The 22,231-nt window shown below is 41.3% G+C and overlaps 1 protein-coding gene across 2 annotated transcripts; it reads right to left on the bottom strand.

The window, feature by feature from the left end:
• Positions 1 to 539: 539 nt before the first annotated feature.
• Positions 540 to 13,158, bottom strand: aldh4a1 (aldehyde dehydrogenase 4 family, member A1). 2 transcript variants are annotated; one of them, XM_059329783.1, is made up of 16 exons: positions 12,968 to 13,158; positions 8,075 to 8,168; positions 7,906 to 7,998; positions 7,766 to 7,813; positions 6,349 to 6,504; positions 5,899 to 6,048; positions 5,247 to 5,321; positions 4,481 to 4,668; positions 3,341 to 3,414; positions 2,879 to 3,075; positions 2,629 to 2,676; positions 2,397 to 2,549; positions 2,153 to 2,274; positions 1,662 to 1,780; positions 1,320 to 1,453; positions 540 to 1,279 (listed from the first exon to the last, which is right to left on the bottom strand). In XM_059329783.1, the coding sequence occupies exons 1-15, from the start codon at positions 13,141 to 13,143 to the stop codon at positions 1,341 to 1,343; spliced, it is 1,806 nt and encodes a 601-aa protein (XP_059185766.1). In that variant the 5' UTR covers positions 13,144 to 13,158; the 3' UTR covers positions 540 to 1,279; positions 1,320 to 1,340. The 2 variants fall into 2 exon arrangements, with proteins under 2 accessions (XP_059185766.1, XP_059185765.1); XM_059329782.1 differs by having other exon boundaries at positions 540 to 1,453.
• Positions 13,159 to 22,231: the final 9,073 nt, after the last annotated feature.

The following is a 22,231-nucleotide window of genomic DNA, read 5'->3' as shown; positions in this document are numbered from 1 at the left end:
TATATATATATTCTGTCGATATCACAAGACAAGACGAGATAATGTCTTAAGTTTATTATATTATATTGTGTTTATTACAGTAAAATTGTTTATTTTTCAGTTTTAGCTCTTCTTTTCCTTTTCCATTTTCCTTCACATCATTATGTCCACATCAGTAATATTAAGTCAAAGCCCCAGTAAAACCTATTATCACTGTACAATAATCACACAGTATTTATATCGAGGTATTTGCTAAAAAAAAAAAAAGCATCACATTTGATTTTACTCTGTATTTCCAGCTTTATTCAGTAACTGATACTTTAGCTCCATAAAGCTGAATAAACTTAATGATTGTTTTCAGTCATGAATCAGCTGAATCAGGACGAAGAAAAGCAGCTAAAACTTCACTGTTTCTTCTCATTTATTTCTATAAAGAAGAAAACCTCAGAGCTGAAGGGATGTTTGGCTGTAAAATGTGTCTCATGTCTGAGAGAAGAAGAAGAGTTCAAACCCTCGACTGAAGCAGCAACATCTGACGACTAAAGAAGACAAAAAAAACGTAATAATTTAATATTTATTGTCAAAAATCAAGAATCTGAATTTACAGAGTTTCTAACAGGCACATTCTGAAAATATAATTAAACAGTTGCAACAGATTACAATACAAAATACTCTTGAGAAAATATATCAGCAGATTATTAAAGTTTCAACAGTTAAAGGATGAAATCAGCAGTTTGCTATTATTAGAGATTTATAGTTCGACATGTCTGTAACATTAGAGACACTTTGTTCTCACATTGACCTAAATAATGTTTTCATTATCTAATTATCACTTTGATCATTGATAGATACAGATATTCAGTTTATTATCAGAGTAAAAACAGCAGAAATAATACAATTTCAGAAGCTGAAATCTGGGAAATTTTCCATTTGACCTTAAAATAACTGACTTATTAATTATTAATCAGTTATCAACAATTACTAACTGATCACCAACTGAGCTCTGATCAGATTCAGATTGAAAAATTAAGTTTCTGAAGCATTAACAGACATCAGGGGACAGTCAGAGACAGTCAGAGGACAGTCAGAGACTGTCAAGGAATCAGAGACAGTCAGAGACATCAGAGGACAGTTTGAGACAGTCGGGACGCCTGGACGTCTGATGGACGGAGACGTTCTCTCAGATACATTCATGTCCACTTCAGTGCAAAGACTCTTTCTGTCTCTGTTAGTTGGACGATCAGCTGACACAGCGAGGGACACAGGGCTCTGATTGGACAGTCGGCTGATGCTGGAGGGATACAGGGCTCTGATTTGACAGTCTGCTGATGATGGAGGGACGCAGGGCTCTGATTGGACAGTTAGTCCATGTAGGGGTACCTCCAGTCTTTGAGTGGGACGTGTGTCTCCTTCACCACCTGCGGAGACGTCCACCTCAAGACGTAGTGAGGACCTCCAGGTTTATCGTTCGTTCCTTCAAGAAGAGGAAACAGGAAACCCGCATCAGTCCATCCATCCATCTATAAATCTCTCTATCTCTATATCTCATTATGTCTTTATATATATGTCTATCTCTCATTATGTTTATGCATCTCTTGATCTGTTATCTCCCATTATGTTTATATACGTATCTCTTTATCTCTATCTCCAATTACGTCTATAATATATATATGATCTCTCACCGGAGGCTCTGGCTCCACCGAACGGTTGCTGGGCGACCACAGATCCGGTGGATTTGTCGTTTACGTAATAATTTCCTGCAGCGTTCCTCAGAAGCTTCGCTGCCTCGTCCACCACCGACCTGAAACACAGATTATACCCTGAAACCACCAGGAGGACTGGAGACCACCAGTCTGAGACTCCTGGTCCTAGTCTAACATGTCCCTCTGAGACTCTTCAGGTCCTGGTCTAACATGTCCCTCTGAGACTCTTCAGGTCCTGGTCTAACATGTCCCTGTGAGACTCTACAGGTCATGGTCTAACGTGTCCCTCTGAAAGTCTTCAGGTCCTGGTCTAACATGTCCCTGTGAGACTCTTCAGGTCCTGGTCTAATGTGTCCCAGTGAGACTCTTCAGGTCCTGGTCTGACTGGTTCAGTTCCTGGTCTGACTGGTTCAGGTTCTGTTCGACTGGTTCAGTCTCTGGTCTGACTGGTGCAGGGGGGCGTGACTCACCTGTCCTGGGCGAACACGGCGCCGGTCAGAGCATAGGGGGACGTGGTGTCGATCAGTGTCAGGACGTCTCTGTACTGGTTTTCTGGATAAACATAAACTGAGAGGACGGGTCCGAAGATCTCCTGCACACACACACACACACACACACACACACACACACACACACATACACACACAAAGTAATAAATAAATGATTATTTGTTTATTGATCAGAGACCTGAGTGTAAACAGGAAGCGGCGCCACCTCGCTCATGATGGCGTCCCGCGGGTCCGTGGTCTCTATGATGGTCGGCTCCACGAAGTAGCCCTTCCTGTCATCACAGTTGCCGCCGGCGATGACCTTCAGACTCTGCGAGGACCTAGCGTGATCGAGCCACTTCTTGATCCGAGCAAACGACTGCAAAGAAAACACGGTTTACTGCTGGAAGTACACGGACAGACCTTTATTCTGAAAAACCAGCTGCAGGAAGTCTCACCTTGTCATCGATCACCGCTGAGAAGAAGGCGCCGAAGTCCTCAACGGGCTGGAGACACAAATACTGCGTTAGAAATCCATCCTACTTTAAAAGTACTTTAACAGTACCCTGCAGTACTCTGTAATACTCTGTAGTACCCTGTAGTACCCTGTAGTACTCTGGAGTACTCTGGAGTACTCTGCAGTACCCTGTCGTACACTGTAGTACCCTGTAGTACCCAGTAGTGTCTGTAGTACCCAGTAGTACTCACGTCTCCCACGGTGATCTGCCGGTGGATGTCCAGCAGCTGCTCTCTGATCTTGGGCCAGATGCTGTCGGCGACGTACATCCTGGAGCAGGCAGAGCACTTCTGGCCGCCGTACTCGAAGGCAGAGCGGATCGTCCCCTTCACCACCGAGTCCACGTCCGCCGACTGGTGCACAAAGTGGAAGTTCTTCCCGCCGCACTCTGAAAATGATTACAGGTTATTTAAAGGATGCAGTCCTGACTCTCTGACTCTGTGACTCTGACTCTCTCTCAGACTGATTCTGAGTCTCTGACTCTCTGTGACTCTCTGTGACTCTGGGACTCTGAGACTCTGAGACTCTCTGTGACTCTGGGACTCTCTGGAACTCTGACTCTGGGACTCTCTGACTCTTTGATTCTGACTCTCTGTGACTCTGACTCTGTAACTCTGACGCTCCGGTCCGGACTCAGTTCTGACTGGACTCACCTCCTGCCAGCCGGGGGAAGGTCCGGTAGGTATCCAGGTTCTGGGCGACTTGCTTCCACAGACGCTTGAACGTCCTGCAAGAAAACATCAACTATAAACAGACTTAGTCCTAGTCTATCGTGTTTCTCTGAGACTCTTCAGGTCCTGCAAGAAAACATTGACTATAAACAGACTCACTGTAATGAGGAGGCGCCGAGTTTAAACTCTGTAAAACGGATTATATAGAGCCAAACAGACCGGACTCAGCAGTCGTCTGCACAGAATCTGCCAGAACGGGTCAAAGACTAATGTTGGTTCAGCCTGTTTGGATAAATTCAAACAGGACCGGACCAGACCAGCAAAACCAGGAAGCACCTGGACTCCCTCAAACAGCCAGAGACTCGTTCTTGTTTCATATAAAACATTATCTGACTGGAGCTTTTTTTGTTTAATCTTTTTTACGACGGTTCACTCTGTAGTACCCTGTAATACCCTGTAGTACTCTGCTGTACCCTGTAGTACTATGTAGTACCCTGTAGTACCCTGCAGTAGCTGTCTGCACAGAATCAACCAGAACGGGTCAAAGACTAATTTCCGTTCAGCCTGTTTGGATAAATTCAAACGGGAACAGACCAGACCGGCAAAACCAGAAAGCACCTGGACTCCCTCACACAGCCAGAGACTCATTTGTGTTCCATATAAAATATTATCTGACTGGAGTTTGTTTTATTTAATATTTTTTACAACGGTTCAGTTTCTGACGTCTAATTTTCACTAAAAAGACAGAAAAATAAACAGTCTCTGTTTGAGAGGAGACTCTACAGGTCCTGGTCTAACGTGTCCCTGTGAGACTCTTCAGGTCCAGGTCTAACGTGTCCCTCTGAGACTCTACAGGTCCTGGTCTAACGTGTCCCTCTGAGACTTTTCAGGTCCTGGACTGGACCGGCAAAACCAGAAAGCACCTGGACTCCCTCACACAGCCAGAGACTCACTCATATTCCATATAAAACATTGTCTGACTGGAGTTCATTATTTTCACCAAAAAACTGCCAGGCAGAAAAATAAAACAGTCTCTGTTTGAGAGGAGATCCGTTTTAAAGTTTAAAATTAATGATCAGTTTGAGATCCAGGAGACTCTGAGAACAGACAGGCTGAGCTTACGGGACACTGCCAGTGAAATTGATGCCGGCCAGGTGCTCCGAGGACGTGACGGCGTCTCCGAACACGGGACCATCTGCCGGGAGGAACTGGACGATGTTCGGGGGCAGGCCGCTGTCCCGCAGGACCCTGTAGACGGCGTAGCTGGCGGACATAGCGGTGTCGCTGGGCTTCCACAGGACCACGTTCCCCTGAAACCAGCAGCAGGAGAGAGATTATCAACAAACCCACAGAGACGATAACTCAGAATGACCAGCACACAAATATGTATATATAAAACCTGATGAAATCTGAAGACGAGGAGAGGAACAGCTGACGGTAAACAGGTAAACAAACTATAAAACAAAAACTGAGATTTATAATAAAACCATAAAGGAAAAAGATTTAAAATAAACAACTGACTGACTGTGACTCTGACTCTCTGAGACTCACTGTGACTCTCTGAGATGCTGAATCTCTGAATGTGACTCTCAGACTTTGTGACTCTGACTCTCTGAATCTCTGAATGTGACTCTCTGACTCTGAGACTCTCTGACTGACTCTGACTCTCTGTGACTCTTTCTGACTCTGAGACTCTCCAACTCTCTCTGAGACTCTCCGACTCTCTCTGACTTTGTGACTCTCTCTGACTCTCTTTGACTCTCTCTGACTGACTCTGACTCTGTGACTCTTTCTGACTCTCTGAGACTCTCCCTGACTCTCTGACTTTGTGACTCTCTGACTCTCTCCGACTCTGACTCTCTGACTCTCTGATCTCTGCTGTTCTCACCATAACAGCTGGGGTTCCCGCCAGGTTTCCTCCGATAGCCGTGAAGTTGAAAGGAGCAACGGCTGCTACGAAGCCCTGAGGGGAGAGGTCCAGACAGGCAGGGGTTAAACTCCAAACTGCAAACACAACTCACACATGAAGAAAAAAATCATGTTTTTAATAAGGATGAAACTCATTCTGAGTCTGAATGAGATGTTTAGGAAATGTTTCAACCAGCAGGTGGCAGAAAAACCACAGAGACACTAAAGGCCTCAGCAGGAAAACACAGATAAGTGGAGGAAAATGGATGGATGAATGGATGGACGGAGATAAATATATACAGTTGAAACCAGAAGTTTACATACACTATATAAAAAGACACATGCTTTTTTTTCCTCAGTGTCTGACGTGAAATCAGACAATCACACATATTTCTATTTGCTAAAGGCGAGAATAATGAGAGAATTATTTTTTTAGACAATTTGTTATTACTTTCTTCAAAGTCAGAAGTTTACATACACTAAGATTATTATGCCTTTAATCAATTTGGGAAAGCCCAAATGATGATGTCATGTCTTTGGAAGCTTCTGATAGGTTCATTGACAACATTTGGGTTAATTAGAGACACACCTGTGAATGTATTTTAAGGGGTTTATATAATGTATAACCTGACCTCCAGGCCTCGGTACAGCATGGTGTTGCTGCTCCCCTCAGCGTCCAGCGGCTGCTGTTGCTCCAGTTCGACAGCATGTTTGGCGTTGAACCTGAAGAAGTCAATGAGCTCAGCAGCCGCATCGATCTCTGCCTGGATCACCGTCTTCCCCTGAGACACAAACAACACAAATTGGTAGCCAAGCAACCAGGGCCAGGTGGCGGCCACCAATCAGAGCAGAGCAATCAACTGCAGCTGCTCCTGTGACATTTGACGCCACTGAGAGTGAGGGAAAACAGTTGAAAGTTCCCCTCAAATAGACAGCATTTTTGTCTAAACCATAGCTCCTATCAGCGAACCGACTTCATTTTCAGCATCCTGAGTTCTTCCTCAACGTCTACATATGTGTTTTCGAAGAAAAATGAAGAAATTGGTGTCCCTGGCATCCCGTGCGTCCCGTGTGTCCCCTACCTGTCCGATCATGGTCTTGGCGAGGATCTCGGCTCTCTTGGGTCCGCTGATGATGTCTGCGGCCTTGAAGAGGACCTGGGCACGGTCCTGGACTGGCTTTAGGTCCCACTCTCTCCTCGCCGCCACGGAGGCCAGGATGGCTCTGTTGATGAGCTCCTGTCCGTCACAGAGACACATGAGGACATCAGAGTCCCAGTTAGGGAGCAGCAGGTCATAAAGAGTCTGATCCATGTCTGATCAATGTATTTAACTCTAGAATAGAACTCAAATCTGAACATGTGAACTATTTAATGTCTTAACTTTCTGTAAGCACCACCTGTCCAAATGGTTAAAAAAAAGTGACCCTCCTTCACTGTACCCCTTAAATTAAGCAGCTGGATTGAATTTGAAAACCTATTCTGCGAAAAGAAACAATCATCAATCATCACAAACTCTGTGAATATCAAGGTTTTGTGTCTTTACAGAGCAGAAAAACTGGATTTAATCAGTGGAATCTAATCTAATCTAGTTTTATTACAACACACCTGTCAGTTGGGTTTATTTTTATTATTTTTTATTGCTAAAGATTCTACATAGGTGTAAACATATTTTTTAAACAAGCGTACGTGCATACAAGGTTTTTATGGTTTTTATAAGACCAGATCTGTCCCCTGTTGGTGTTCAGCTTTCATGGAAATATGAACAAAGACAATGTTTGACTTTTTTCTCCAGAACCTCCAGAACCTGGGTCCCATATGTTGGTGGTAACCGTCTGTCTGCAGGTCAGAGCTGCTGTAGTTTGGAGTTGTTTGACCTTTGACTTTTCAGTTAGTTTGGTTTAATCTTTAACAGCTTCATGTTCAAACTGAGAAATCTTCATATTTGTTAATATAAACTCTGAATGTGATGCACTCTGTTCTGTAAAAATAAAAAAAACAATAAAAAAAACAGCAAAAACTTAGTTATTCTACAGAAATATTTCACGTTTATTATTATCATTATAAAATTAACTAAGAGTCTGGAAAAAAAATTGTTTACTTTTTTTTTTACATTAAATTTAAAGTTTTACTGTTAAAAACAGGAAGTTGCCTTGATTCTGTACTTTTACATATAATTCAGTGTAATTGACTGTTTCACAGTTTGTGTGTTTGAGAAAAAGAAGCTCCAACATATAAGACGTTAAAATCTGAGGTTTATGAATCCAGAATCGATATTAGAACTTTGACTATGAGCTTTCATGGAAACGTGAACAAAGACAATGTTTGACCTTTTCTTGGGTCATTAAAGGAAAAGTCATTGAATTTCAAGTTGAAGAAAGATCAGCTAAAACAACTGAAGGGTTAAAAATAATCTGAACTTGAAGTCTTCCAAAAATCCCCTGACATGAAAAGCTCCTCTGTTATTAGTTATGAGTATTAAACGAATGAGGTGAACTCACCTTGTCAGCGTAACAGAACTTTGCCACTTTGTGAGAGTGATTAAACGGCTGCAAACACAAACACAAGTAATTATTATTATTATTAATTTATATATTAATATTGTCTGTATATTCTGTCTGACAGACTGAACGAGACTCACAGATAACTGATATCTGACGTCTTTGGTCCACACGTGTTCGTCTCCGACCACACAGGGGACATCCTCAGTCTGTCCCTTTAGACCATCCAGAGCCTGAGACAACAGCAACATGTCACATATAGAATCTATAACATGTTTATTAAAGTGGGTGTCTGTTAGTTAAACTGACCTTAAGCAGCTCTTTCCTCTCAGTGCTGCCCTCGCTGAAGCCCAGGATCGGCTCGTTCTTCACCTCCACCGCCGCACAGGACGAAGTCCTCAGCCTGGACACAGGAAATAAGAGATTCATCTATAGAAATCTATGTAATCTATGAGTCCTGCAGCTCAATCAGAACAACTCAAACATGTCTTTGTGAAGAACAACACAGTTAGAATGACAGAACTCAGGAAAAAGTTGAATTTCTCTGATAATTTTTTTTTTAATTGTAATAAAATGGAACTTATATGTAAATACTTTTCCAAGTGCCCACAAGTGTGACGAATGTTGAAAAAAAAATACAAATTACCAAAAAAAGATATACAATTACAAAAAAAGACACAAAATAACAAAAAAAAGACACAAAATGACCACAAAAAAAAGACACAAAAGAACAAAAAAAAGACACAAAATGACCACAAAAAAAAGACAAAAAGGCCAATGACAAAAAAACTACGTAAAATGACCAAAACCAGTTTTCTCAACATATTGTACATATTGAAGTATTGTCATGTTTCCAGCCTCTCGTGTCCCCTCCTCTCTGCTCTGCTCTGTGTAAACAGACTCTCCTGTCCTCTCCCCTCTGCTCTGTGTAAAACAGCAGCTTTCTGAACTGGTTTCACCCTGAATGTTTCCATTATTAATCTGTTGGATCACATCAGTACACATGTTGCACAATAACTGCATCAATAACATTCATCCAAACGTTTCATCTGTTAAAACCTGCTGCTGCCTGCAGACCTCAGACAGAGACCGTCATCTCTGATACCGACTCAACAGAAAGGAAACTTTTGTTTGTGTTGCCGCGGAGAGATCAGAGCTGCAGGTTGATCTGACTGAAGCATGACTCAGATTAAAAGTTGTGTATTCTGCCTTACAAAGTATAACTGCAGTAACTACACAAAGGGTAAAACTGAGAAAAACTGCTAAACGTTTTTTAACTGTCCAGCCAAATGGGTTATAGGTAGGTAAGTGATATCACACTTATTTCTACATGAATTGTCGATGTGATTTTTATGCTCAAAAATTATAACGATTTATTTGACCTTTGACCCCAAAAATGTAGTTACTGCATTGGTGTTGAAGCTTCTAATAGTAATGATAAACAGAGTGCAGTAACTACATTATTGTTGTCTTCTTTCAACTTTTATATTTAGTTTTCAGTGAATAAACATTCTCAAACTGATTTTGTTAGAAGTGTATTTAAAAGTGTTTAACAACTCTATTCAAAAATGTGTGTATTTTAGATTTAATATTATATTTTAGTCTTAATATCATTTTACCTCACTTTTTTTACTTAATCACTATCTAGATAATAATTTCCCTTTCAAATAAACTTACAATTTATTTTATTTTTATGTTTAAATTAGAAGATATATCCAAAGCAAACTGTGGTAAGTGCAATTACTGCTCGGTTCATTTTTAATTATAACTCAATTTCGACCAAAAATGTAGTTACTGCAGTTAGGCTTTGTAGGGCGGTATTAATGATAACTGCCGATGCACTAAGCTGATCTCAGGTTTATACATGAACTTTAGACGATCAGCTGCTCTGACACTCATTCACTGGAGATCAGGTGAAACCAGTTCAGCCTGTTGGGCTCAAAGTTCCAACAAGGATTAAAACTCACCAACAACACATTAAAGATTCTGTCTAACAGCAAGAGTTCACAGAAATGTCTCATGTCTCTGTGTCTCTTAATAGAAGGGTGCATATATGAGAAAAAAAACACCTAACCCTAAAACATTCTACGAAAATGTTTCTCAGCTGTTTCTTGTAGTATTAGATGTCCTTAATAACATACTAAAAGTTTACCAAAGCCTGAGCACTAGAATGGTGTCATTTTCAAGATGGCAGGAAGCGGCCAACACTAGGCAAAGCCATATGAGAAAAGACAAATCTGTAATTACTGAAGGGAAACTGTAAAGTGTTTGTGGTGCAAGGTGTTCATGCAGGAAGGCTCACTGGAACTGTACAGATCCTTGTGGTTGGAAATATAAAATAATACGAGTGAAGCTAATAAAGTTTAATTTATGCGTGTGATTCATTTTTCAGAATATATGTACCGTATGTGACCTATGAGTTGGAAATGACGTAAATACATGGCCAGAATGAACATTAAATAATCATCTAGTGATATTCTCAATAGCTTTAAATTATTCCTTGACCCAGAAAATGTAGATTTTGACACCAAGATTGACCTTCCTCCATCTTGATGAAGTGGCCCCCATCAAAAATTGAAACCTATGGTGACAGAGAGCATGTGGAAAAATGGTGGAGCTTTTGTCCAATGTGTCCCCTTTATTAAGCTCAGCCTCCTGACTAAAAGGAGTAATGGTCACTTTAAAGACCTGGAGGTTTTGAAAATAGAGCATTTCTTGGAGCCAAAAATTGATAAACTTTTGGTATGTTTTTAAGTACATCTGATACTACTGTAAACACCTGAGGAACCTTTTGTTAGACGTTTTTTAGTGTTAAACCATATTTGCACCTGACTAGTGCCAACAAGGATTAAAACTCACCAACAACACATTAAAGATTCTGTCCAACACCAAGAGTTCACAGAAATGTCTCAGTGTCTCGTGTCTCGTGTCTCATGTCTCATGTCTCAGTGTCTCATGTCTCATATTTCAGTGTTTCAGTGTCTCAGTGTCTCAGTGTCTCTGTCTGTCTCTTACAGTGTTAGTTTGACTGAAATCTGTAGTGAAGTCTGTCTGTCCTCAGTCGTCCGTCGGTCTTGTCCCTTATCATGAACTCACAGAGTAAACTATGAACTGAAGGTCACTGAGCTGAGAGCCAACATGGGGTGTGTGTTTGGAGGTGGGGGGGGGCAAACCAGCTGGTGGCATGAGAGCTGTTCTCACATTCTCATGTCCTCCTACGGGTGGAGATCCCACCTCCCTGCAGCTCAAACACAACAGACAGTAAAGAGTTCAGTCTGAACAGATGTCAAAGAAAAATAATCTGCTTCTTTCTCAGAATTTCAGAGGAACATGAGTCCAGTTAACCGCACCCCCCAGAAACCCCAGAACCTCAAAACCTCTAGAACCTCAAAACCCCCAGAACCTCAAAACCTCCAGAATCCTGATTTTAACTTTCTGTCTGCAGGTCAGAGCTGCTGTAGTTTGGAGCTGTGACCTTTGACCTTTCATAGTTAGTTTGGTTGAATCTTTAACAGCTTCATGTTCAAAATGACAAATCTTCATATTTGTTCATATAAACTCTGAATGTGATGCATTCTGTTCTGTAAAAATAAAAAAACAATAAAAAGTCTGGCAGCAAAAACTTTAGTTATTCTACAGAAATATTGATATTTATTAAATAAAAACAGTTTATTATCTGCAAAATTAACTGTAAGAGTCTGGAAACTTCTTCTGATTTTACATTTTTTTACATTAAATTTAAAGTTTTACTGTAAAAACTGGAAGTTTCCTTGATTCTGTGTTTGAGAAGAAAAAGCTCGGCATAACTTTAAAATCTGATGTTTATGAATCCAGACTCAATAGTTGAACTAAGACTAAGAAAATGAATCAAACCTTAAAGATCCTTAAAGAGTCTGACGGAACCGTCAACACATATAAACTCAGATTATATATAAATATGCTTGTATTATGGCATGCTGTTCAGAAAATTATTATATATATGGAATGAAAGTTTGCCAATATGGATTCAAAACCTGATAATATATATTGAAGAAAGCTGAGACTCTTGTGGATTCAATGAGTCAAGTTTTCTTCATGTGGGTTGATGTTAGTCATCAGTAGCAGCCAGTTTATTGCAGTGAGGGCATTTCTTGAGTCTTGACCTCAGTGTATAAAATGATATATTTACAGTAAGAGGGTTTCTCAGCAGTTTTAGAACAGTAGTGCTCATCATCCAATAGCTGAAAATACAGAAATCTCCAAAATCTCTCAAACGTTTTTGAACTCAAATCTCAGCATGGATTCTTCTATGTTGTTCCAAAGGTATTGGCGTATTGATGTTATCTTCTGGAGGTTATTTCTGACAATTCTTATCCATTCTGGGACACAGTTGAACATGGACTGGACTTTAGAAAGTGTCCCCTAATGTTATGTCCCTTTATTCACCATAATAGGTTTCAATAAATAAATAATTAATTAAGTCATTTAATTAGATATTTTGACCAGAACAACTTGACACACAGTGCTGAGGTTCATCTGAAATTAATCTTCAGGTTCACAGCTTCCAGATGATGGTTATTGTTGACCTGCCATCTCCCCCTAAACATCCACTGCCCACAACCACCAAAAAAGTCTTTGAATGGTAACAGGTTAAAACCTTAAATATATATTCTCAGGTTTTTTAAATCCATATTGTCAAACTTTCATTCCATATATAATCATTTCCTGAACATCATGCCATAATATAAACATATTTATATATACTGAGGAACGTTTACTGCAAAAGGTTTTAATTGCAGTACTTTTACTTTTACTCATAGTGTGTATTAGTACATGTACTGGTATTAGTACTTGTACTGATATTAGTACTTTTACTGGTAGTATACTTTTACTGGTATTAGTACTTGTACTGCAGTAAAGTAGTGAGTACTCTGAGTCTTTCAGCCTCTGACAGATTAGAGATCATTATGTAACACGTGAGGCAGAGGCCAGGACCGGGACCGGGACCAGGACCAGGAGCATGAGCATGAGCATGAGCATGAGCATGAGCATGAGCATGACCAGGACCAGCAGTTAGTCCCATCCGGACCTCAGAGACCCCTGACCTGTCGGTAATAGATAATAAACCCCGCAGAGACCAGCTGAGGCTCGGAGACTCCCAGTAAAACGTGCTGGTCTGTGCGGGACTCTGGTGGACTCTGCGGGACTCTGGTCTGGACCTACCCTCTCCATGAGCGGCTCAGGGCGGCCCGGACCCGCAGCATGCTCCCGGACAGGTGGATCTGAACAGGTGAGGAAGACTCGAGCAGGCAGCAGCTGGGCTGTTGATCACGGATCGATCCGGACTCACAGGACTCACAGGAGGGACCGTCACAGACCGGATCCACACCGGCACACATCAACTACCGCAGGAGGGAGGGTCCGCTTTAAAATCCGGATTCAGGCTCAAATTCCTCCAGTGTTGACTGTAACGATCATATGATGTTTAATATTAATAATAGTAACATTAAACAGAAGTTTATAAACTGATTTGTTGTTAAATATCGGTAATATCTGTCCTGAACCACCCCACACCAGCCTGAGAATGGAACCTTCCACAGGCGGGTCAGCGACTGGCCAATTAGCGAGCAGTAAACCTCCTCAGCCAATCACAGAACAGATGTCAATGTTCTATTTCAGAGCAGCTTCAACGATTTTAACCCTTTGATCTCTGAGTCACCTCAAACACAGCGAAGGGTTATTATTATGATTAGGGCCACGGGGCAATCGCACCGACCGCTGGCCAAAGCCGCTCATGGAGAGGGTAGGTCCAGACCAGAGTCCACCAGAGTCCACCAGAGTCCCGCACAGACCAGCACGTTTTACTGGGAGTCTCCGAGCCTCAGCTGGTCTCTGCGGGGTTTATTATCTATTACAGACAGGTAATAGATACTAAACCCCGATAATGGGACTAACTAGATAATGGGACTAACTACTGGTCCTGGTCCTGGTCCTCGGTCATGCTCCTCGTCATGGTCCTGGTCCTGGTCCAGGTCATGGTCATGGTCATGGTCCTGGTCCCGGTCCTGGCCTCTGCCTCACGTGTTCTGTCAGAGGCTGAAGGACTCAGAGTACTCACTACTTTACCGTACTAATACCACTAAAAGTACTTATACCAGTACAAGTACTAATACCAGTAAAAGTACTAATACACACTATGAGTAAAAGTAAAAGTACTGCAAATTAAAACCTGCAGTAAATGTTCCTCAGTATATATAAATATGTTTATATTATGGCATGATGTTCAGGAAATTATTATATATGAAATGAAAGTTTGACAATATGGATTTAAAGAACCTGAGAATATATATTTAAGGTTTTAAGCCCCGAGCACGATTGTTATACTGTGGATTTTTTCTTCTTCCTCTTCAGGACACAATTTTGTCCCGCTACTAGTCAAACTACTAGACAAATTATATATCAAAACATGCGGTTTTATCGGGATTGTTGTGCTATTACTTTTCTCTACGGAATACACATTTTTCGCGACGTAAAGACGTAACAACATAACGACGTAAGACGTAACAATAATTGGAGATTTTCAAACGTCTACTTCTACTGTTGATTGCTCTGCTCTGATTGCCTTTGATCTTTGCTCTGATTGCCTTTGATCCTTTGATGTGATTACAGTTACAGATACACGCACGCACACACACATGCGCGCATAAGCGCGCACACTCCTCCAGATATATGAGGGGTATTTTATGCCAGCACACTATACTTAAACGCCTAGAATGCGTCGCCTGTGCCAGCATAAAGTCTGATTAATAGGCGTGCTTACAGACACGCGTATTGCGAGTACACCAGATAACATGGGTGACGGGTGAAAAGTGCCACGAGCGAACGTAGTGGACGCCTGTGTGTGTGTGTAACGCGTGTACGCCTATAACAGTTCAGCTGTTACACAGAGTCTCAGCTTCATACGGGGTTGTGAAAGCAGAACTTATAGATGAACTCCAAGCCCCAACAGAGCTGTCAGGATATTTCTATCATTTTCAGGCCCGTTTTTATTTTCTTGATGATATTTAATGATAGCAAGGGTGGAAGGGATAATTAAAATAATTTCAGCTACTTAAAAATAGTAATAGGCTACTGAAGTGCGACGCTCACAGCCAGTTCCCAGTTCGCTCTTGGACATACAGTTCATTACGCATCAGCTGTAATGTACAAATTGAATATTAAGTAGCCATGCGGACCTGTCCAATGAATAAGGATGCTTTTTTGAGTAATTTTATGCGCTTGGACATACAGTTCATTAAGCATCAGCCGAGCATTGTCCGGTTCTGAGCTTTGTGCTCTGTGCGCGTTCTCATCAAAGGAGCTGCGATCGCGAGCAAGCTTCCCCCATATTCCAGGGATTTATTATGATGCAGCTACTGCATTGCCATGGTGATGAGATAAACAACATGAAAGTAGCTTACTTCAGAAGCGATCAGCAGCACCGGTCAACTTCTGCCCGGCGCTCTGAATAACATGTGGCCTTCCCAAACATCAGGCTCACCCGCCGGCATTAGTTATGATTATGATTAATAATCAATAATAATAATTATGTTAATAAATGTGAACCGTGCATGGTTCAGAGAACAGTAGCCTATACTAGTGCATGATGATACTTTTCCCCTCTTTTTTGTGCTTGATAATAAGTATTTATTAATACAGGACTTTTTTTTGTCACGCAGTGTTGACATACTAATATTAAGACCATCAGTATTTCCCAGTATCTCAAACCGAGAAGGTAGTAGTAGCAGATTAACTGCGATAGCGCCATCATTGCCACTGAGAGAGGATTTACAGACGTTTCCTTTTTCTTTATCTTACGAGGATCTCGTAATTATGAGATCAGGATCTCGTACTTACGAGAAAAGGTGTCTATTTTTTTTTTTTCCAGTGAATGCAATGCGCTTCCGTACACAAGCTCTCCCAACAGAGCTCTATAAAGGCTGTACACAATACAACAGTAAAGACAAAACATGCGTATCGGCTCTATCGCACGGCACAATAAATCATTTTATTGCACAAAGTGCCGACTACAGATGAACCCAAACAGTAGATAAGGTGTTAAGGAACAGCATAACATCAGACAGAATCCTCACATTAACGGCGATTGGTGTTTCAGTACCACGGACAGCTCATGCGTAACAGAACATGCGCAGATCATATCCTACAGCAACCAGTTAGTGTGGAAACCAGTAAGGACACAACACCGGCCTTTAATCTTACTGTTGTCTCACGCCAGTGTTTACTTGTACTGTTTAAGGTTGAGCCGCCAGCCGTTGTGAGAAATAAAGCACGACGCGGTGCGAGCCGCAAATATAACGACCACCCGTCAACGAAGAGTTCCAGGGTGGTCACAAGGGCCGAGTTACAAATGCAATTATACATTTATATCCTTTCTTACATACTTGTTTACATTTTTTGTAACAAAATATGTTTTTATCAAACTATGATGGCGAATTTTGAGTTTAACAGCCGCTTCGCTTCACAATTAAAGTAATCCATGTTTTACCAAGAGAGACCTATTACACAGTTTAGGCTGTTTCAGTCTACCTAAATGCAATTTAAGTACACGCCTCGGCTGATGCTTAATGAACTGTATGTCCAAGCGCATAAAATTACTCAAAAAAGCATCCTTATTCATTGGACAGGTCCGCATGGCTACTTAATATTCAATTTGTACATTACAGCTGATGCGTAATGAACTGTATGTCCAAGAGCGAACTGGGAACTGGCTGTGAGCGTCGCACTTTAGTATTACTATTTTTAAGTAGCTGAAATTATTTTAATTATCCCTTTCACCCTTGCTATCATTAAATATCATCAAGAAAATAAAAACGGGCCTGAAAATGATAGAAATATCCTGACAGCTCTGTTGGGGCTTTGAGTTCATCTATAAGTTCTGCTTTCACAACCCCGTATGAAGCTGAGACTCTGTGTAACAGCTGAACTGTTATAGGCGTACACGCGTTACACACACACACAGGCGTCCACTGCGTTCGCTCGTGGCACTTTTCACCCGTCACCCATGTTATCTGGTGTACTCGCAATACGCGTGTCTGTACGCCTATGTAGAATTGTACTTAACTTGTTTTAGTATAGTGTGCTGGCATAAAATGCCCCTCATACCAGATACACATGCTTCACACACACACACACACAACTTTATGTGATTTTTATGAGGGGCATTTTATGCCAGCACACTATACTAAAACGCGTGTACAGCGCCTATGCGATGACATCAAACGTCTAACGTGCGCGTGTAAATTCCATTCACTTTCAATGGACAGACAGGCGTCACGCAGGCGTCACGCAGACGCTGTACACGCGTTGTTGCACATACGCCTACGTGACGGCTGCGTGACGGGTGAACTACGCCTCAAATACGTGACATGAAGACCCGCGTGACTATTAAGTACAATTCTACATAGGCGTACAGACACGCGTATTGCGAGTACACCAGATAACATGGGTGACGGGTGAAAAGTGCCACTAGCGAACGTAGCGGACGCCTGTGTGTGTGTGTAACGCGTGTACGCCTATAACAGTTCAGCTGTTACACAGAGTCTCAGCTTCATATGGTATTGTTTATAAGAAAGCACAACTTATAGATGAAGAGAAAGACTATCTCGTACATACCAGATAAACTTAACGTTTTTCCGGCCAAAACCGGAGGCTTAATTAGCCTGTTTTAGGAGTGAAAGTCAGCAAAATGCAGCTTAAACAAAATGTTTTACCTCATTAGTTAACTACGAATGTCTGTAAAACATAATGGGACTGTGCATAAGTGCCGAATTGGGTTAAACAGTGTAGATATAAGGTCCGATGGAATCATATTGTGAACGGACTGCTGTCCACATGGCTACTGAATATTCATTAGATAGGTCCGCATGGCTACTTAATATTCAGGGGTGACAGCGGCTTCTGCAGGCAGGTAAACCTACCTAATTACAGCTGGTGCTTAATGAACTGTATGTCCGCGCGCGAAGCTGGGAACTGGCTGTGAGCGTTGCACTTTACTATTACTATTTTTAAGTAGCTGAAATTATTTTAATTATCCCTTTCACCCTTGCTATCATTAAATATCAATTCGATATCATTCAAACCTAGAGAGAGAGAGAGAGAGAGAGAGAGAGAGAGAGAGAGAGAGAGAGAGAGATTTCGTTAACAAGAAAATAAAAACTGGCCTGAAAATAATATAAATATCCTGACAGCTCTGTGGGGGCTTGGAGTTCATCTATAAGTTCTGCTTTCTTATAAACAATACCATATACTCTGTGTAACAGCTGAACTGTTATAGGCGTACACGCGTTACACACACACACAGGCGTCCACTACGTTCGCTAGTGGCACTTTTCACCCGTCACCCATGTTATCTGGTGTACTGGCAATACGCGTGTCTGTAAGCACGCCTATTAATCAGACTTTATGCTGGCACAGGCGACGCATTCTAGGCGTTTAAGTATAGTGTGCTGGCATAAAATACCCCTGATAGGATTTTAGTTACACACACACACACACATGCGCGCGTAAGCGCGCACACTCCCCCAGATACACGTTTCACACACACACACATTTTGGGGTTAAAGGGCATAGGTTGCTGTATAAATAATTATTTGAAAAGGAATGCTTGTTGTAGGTATGCTCCTTGTATACAATATAGTATCATATTAATTGTTTGAAATCTCTGAAGAATCTCATCATAGTGTAGACACACTGGCATTAGCCCCTGTGGCCCTTTCAGAATTTCCCCAGAGTAAATTTTCTAGTTACATTATTATTATTATTATTATTATTATTATGGGAGTAACTGTAAATTATTGTACTGAAGTTACATTTCTCAGGTACTTTAAGTTATTTTACCATTCTATGTAACTTTTTACTTTCTCATCTACATTAATCTGACAACTTTATTGATTCTTCAGGTTTACATTTAACATAAAAACATGGTCAGTTTACAGAGATTGTTTTAAATTAAAGCTCATAACAGTTTATTAAGTAGATAAAACGCATCAATAAGACTAATCCTATACTAGGGATTACTTTTACTGTAGATACTTTTGTACTTTTACTTCAGTACGTTGTGAATGTAGGACTTTTACTGCAGTAATCTGATTACTTCTCCCACCAGCTTGTCTCCATACACTCTGAATCCATTTTTAATTTTGATTTTCTAAAGATATTCTTATTCTAGTTTCAGTACCTCTCACTGTTTATTTGAATATCTAAACTATTGCCCTTGTGGTTTATCTTATAATATACAAAAGTAGGTATACAGTAATAAATATCAATAATAAACATAGTAATCCCTCAGTGTTTGACTCTGACACAAAGCTCTTCATCAGCTCTGTTTCCTGTTAAACTGAAGTGGGAGTAGTCTTTAACGTATATTATATACAACATTATAGAGGCAGACACATGAGTCAATTAAACTGTTCTCCTTCCTGTCTCTTTTATCAACATGTCTATATCATCTCGGAATGTTTGTGTAATATTAATATAATACTGTAAACTCAGTTGTTTTCCTGACTGCTCAGTGATTTACGGCTGCTGTTGATGTGATCAGCTCACAGTAAAGGAGTCAAGACAAACTGGCCCTCATTTATCAAACGAGCATAGAGACGAGGTCAGAGCTGAGCGTAGGCTATATTTCGTTGTTCACGTGTGATTTATCAAACAATCGTATCTCTCCAATCACATCGTAAGAATGATCGGCTGTTGATAGATGCGGTGGCTCGAAACAAGCGTCATTTAAATACCACGCCCTTATATATATATATATATATATATATATATATATATATATATATATATATATATAAAATATACCCGATACCAGGGCGGCAGATCAGCAAATTATTTCACTCAAGGAGTTACTTTTTCACTCCATGCCTTATATTAAACAAAATATGTTTTATTTAAACAGTTATAGTGTTAAAAAAAAAACATACAGTCATTGAAAAAATGATTAGACCACCCTTGTTTTCTTCAATTTAATGTTCATTTAATGCCTGGTACAACTAAATGTACATTTGTTTGGACAAATATAATTATAACAAAAAAAATAGCTTATAAAAGTTTCATTCTGTGAGACGAGGATCTGATCAACATAGCAAACTATAGACTCCTTCACACAGATCTTCAGAGGTGAAATCTTCAGTGGAAAAACATCCTCTCAGTGAAAGTGTGTGTGAAGGTGTGTCTGTGTGTGTTAATGTCAGCATCAGAGAACGACAGCTTTCCTCTGTTCCAGTCCAGATTCACTCTGATCCTCTGGAGCTTCTTCTGCACGCTGAGATCTGTGATTGGATCCATAAAGGACTCTGCTGAGTATTTACCTTCACGGAGCATTATTCTCCATAATCCAGACTGTATGCATCCCTTCCTCTGGACAGACTCTGCTAACACACCCAGGGACCACTCATGCATTGTCTCCAACCTGGACGTCCCAGCTGTGAGTCCCTGAGTTAAAGCCCTCAGAGCCCAGGACAGACCAGTGTTCGTCAAACCTCTCTGGATTATCAGGAAGATGCTGTCTATTTCCTCGTCTAACGGTCATCAGATCTTCGGACAGGATGAGTCTTGGACCAGCAGTGTTTGGGTCCAGAATCAAAAGACTGTAGGAGACCATGTCCTTCATCTTGTTCCAGATGTTGAAGTTCAGCATGGCTGGACTGGACATCTGGCATACTGTGCAAATGCCCAGTGGGCCGGCAGGTCTTTTGGGCCGATGATATATATATTATTTTTCATTTTTAAATGGTAAATGGACTGCACTTAAATAGTGCTTTTATCCAAAGCTCTTTACACTACAGACTTCGTTCATTCACCCGTTCACACACACATTAATGCTGGCGGCCGAGGCTACCAGAGCACACTGGTGCCACCTGCCACCATTGGGAATTAATTCACACAGCCATTTGGGGTTCAGTATCTTGCCCAATACTTTGACATGTAGGCTGCCATGGCCAGGGATCGAACCAACCTTCTGATCAGTGGGCAACCGCTCTACCAACTGAGCAAAGTTTCTGCTGCCCCCTATGTGACACTGATGACAGGAAGTTTGGCCCGTTCTGACTTTTAATGGAGAACAGTTATGGACTTAGACTTAATTAGTGAATTGGTTTAAGTTCATTGACTGGCACAGCAACATGCTGTTGTTGTTGTTGTTGTTGTTGTATTTCTGTGTGTGTATCACTGGAGTGTGTGTGTGTGTGTGTGTGTGTGTGTGTGTGTGTGTGTGTGTGTGTGTGTGTTGGTGGAGTCTCGTTACCTCTCATCCTGTCACACCTGAAGGGGCGGAGCCTCAGACTACAGCAAGGTAAAGGGGGGGAGTCTGGGAGAGTAAAGTCAGGTTAAGGGGCGGGGCCTCACACACTAAAGCCTTTTAATTGAATTTAACAGTTATGGACTTAGACTTAATTAGTGAATTGGTTTAAGTTCATTGACTGGCACAGCAACATGCTAGGCTTGCTGTTGTTACCAATTTAACGTTCTAGTGCCTTGTTGTCATCATGACATGTTGGTCAGTCCTGTTAGTGTGGAGAAACTGATTAGCTGTTACCTGTGTCAGGTGATCAGTTGTTGATAGATCTGGAGGTGATGAACAGACAGCAGTTAGACTTGAAGGTTATGATATTAGTGTGACAGGGTTCAATGTGCCAGTAGGACATTTCTGTCTCTGCAGGGTAGTTCTTCCATATTGTTCTGCAGGCCTATGGTCTTGCTTTGTTGTGCTGCATGTTATTGATTTTATATATATTTATACATTTAAGAGTGAAAGTTATCCATCCTAACTCCCTGTGTTTTGCTTGACACTCTGGGATGAGGGCAGTCTAATGTAGCCTACATGTAGTAGAGTGTGGATATGGTGCAATATGGTTAGTATGTCTACATGGTTAGGAGAACAACACTAAGATAGTTTGCCAGATCAGTTGCCGTGTGCCGGTCAGCACATCAGGGAAAAGATGCCAGGGCCGATTTTTGGTCCCAGTCCAGCCCTGAAGGTCAGGTTGCCAAGGTGTTTGGCCTCGTCTATCAGAGCTCCTGAGAGCAGCTGTGGATCCTCCAGCAGGAGGCGCTGCTGGACTCTTTCCACTGCAGCCTTGTAGTTGTGCAGGAATGAGACGTGTTCAGCTCTCAGCTCGTCCTCTGTGGCTCTGACTGTGTCTGTGTCTCTCAGCTCAGAGCCTCCACCTTCTCCTTCAGCATCTGACTCTTCTTCCCTCAGTGCAGCGCAGTGTAAGAAGGACTCACACAGGTTCTTTAACTCCAGGTTTAAATGAGGTTCTTTTGAAGATCTTCTCCTTCAGACCGGACAATCGTGTAGAGGAGGAAACATCTGACGACACATTTTATTTTCAAACTCTCGTCCAAAGACAGTCAGCTTGTCATTTAAACAGAAATATTAACTGTAACTAGACCAGCGCTGTTAGTTATTACTGCAGACTCTGT

This window comes from Centropristis striata, chromosome 3 (assembly GCF_030273125.1).
Source record: "Centropristis striata isolate RG_2023a ecotype Rhode Island chromosome 3, C.striata_1.0, whole genome shotgun sequence".
Classification (NCBI taxonomy): Eukaryota; Metazoa; Chordata; class Actinopteri; order Perciformes; family Serranidae; genus Centropristis; species Centropristis striata.
The sequence above is the reverse complement of the archived record's forward strand: the minus strand, read 5'-3'. Positions and strand labels throughout refer to the sequence as shown.

Bases quoted from the DNA above. Each gene is read 5' to 3' on its own strand.
- aldh4a1 (XM_059329782.1), bottom strand. From the start codon at position 13,143: ATGTGTGCCGGTGTGGATCCGGTCTGTGACGGTCCCTCCTGTGAGTCC. The intron at 3,076-3,340 runs GTGAGTCCAGTC...AATCATTTTCAG, and splicing joins CTTCCCCCGGCTGGCAGGAG to AGTGCGGCGGGAAGAACTTC. The intron at 1,781-2,152 runs GTGAGTCACGCC...TCTGTGTTTCAG, and splicing joins GCCGTGTTCGCCCAGGACAG to GTCGGTGGTGGACGAGGCAG.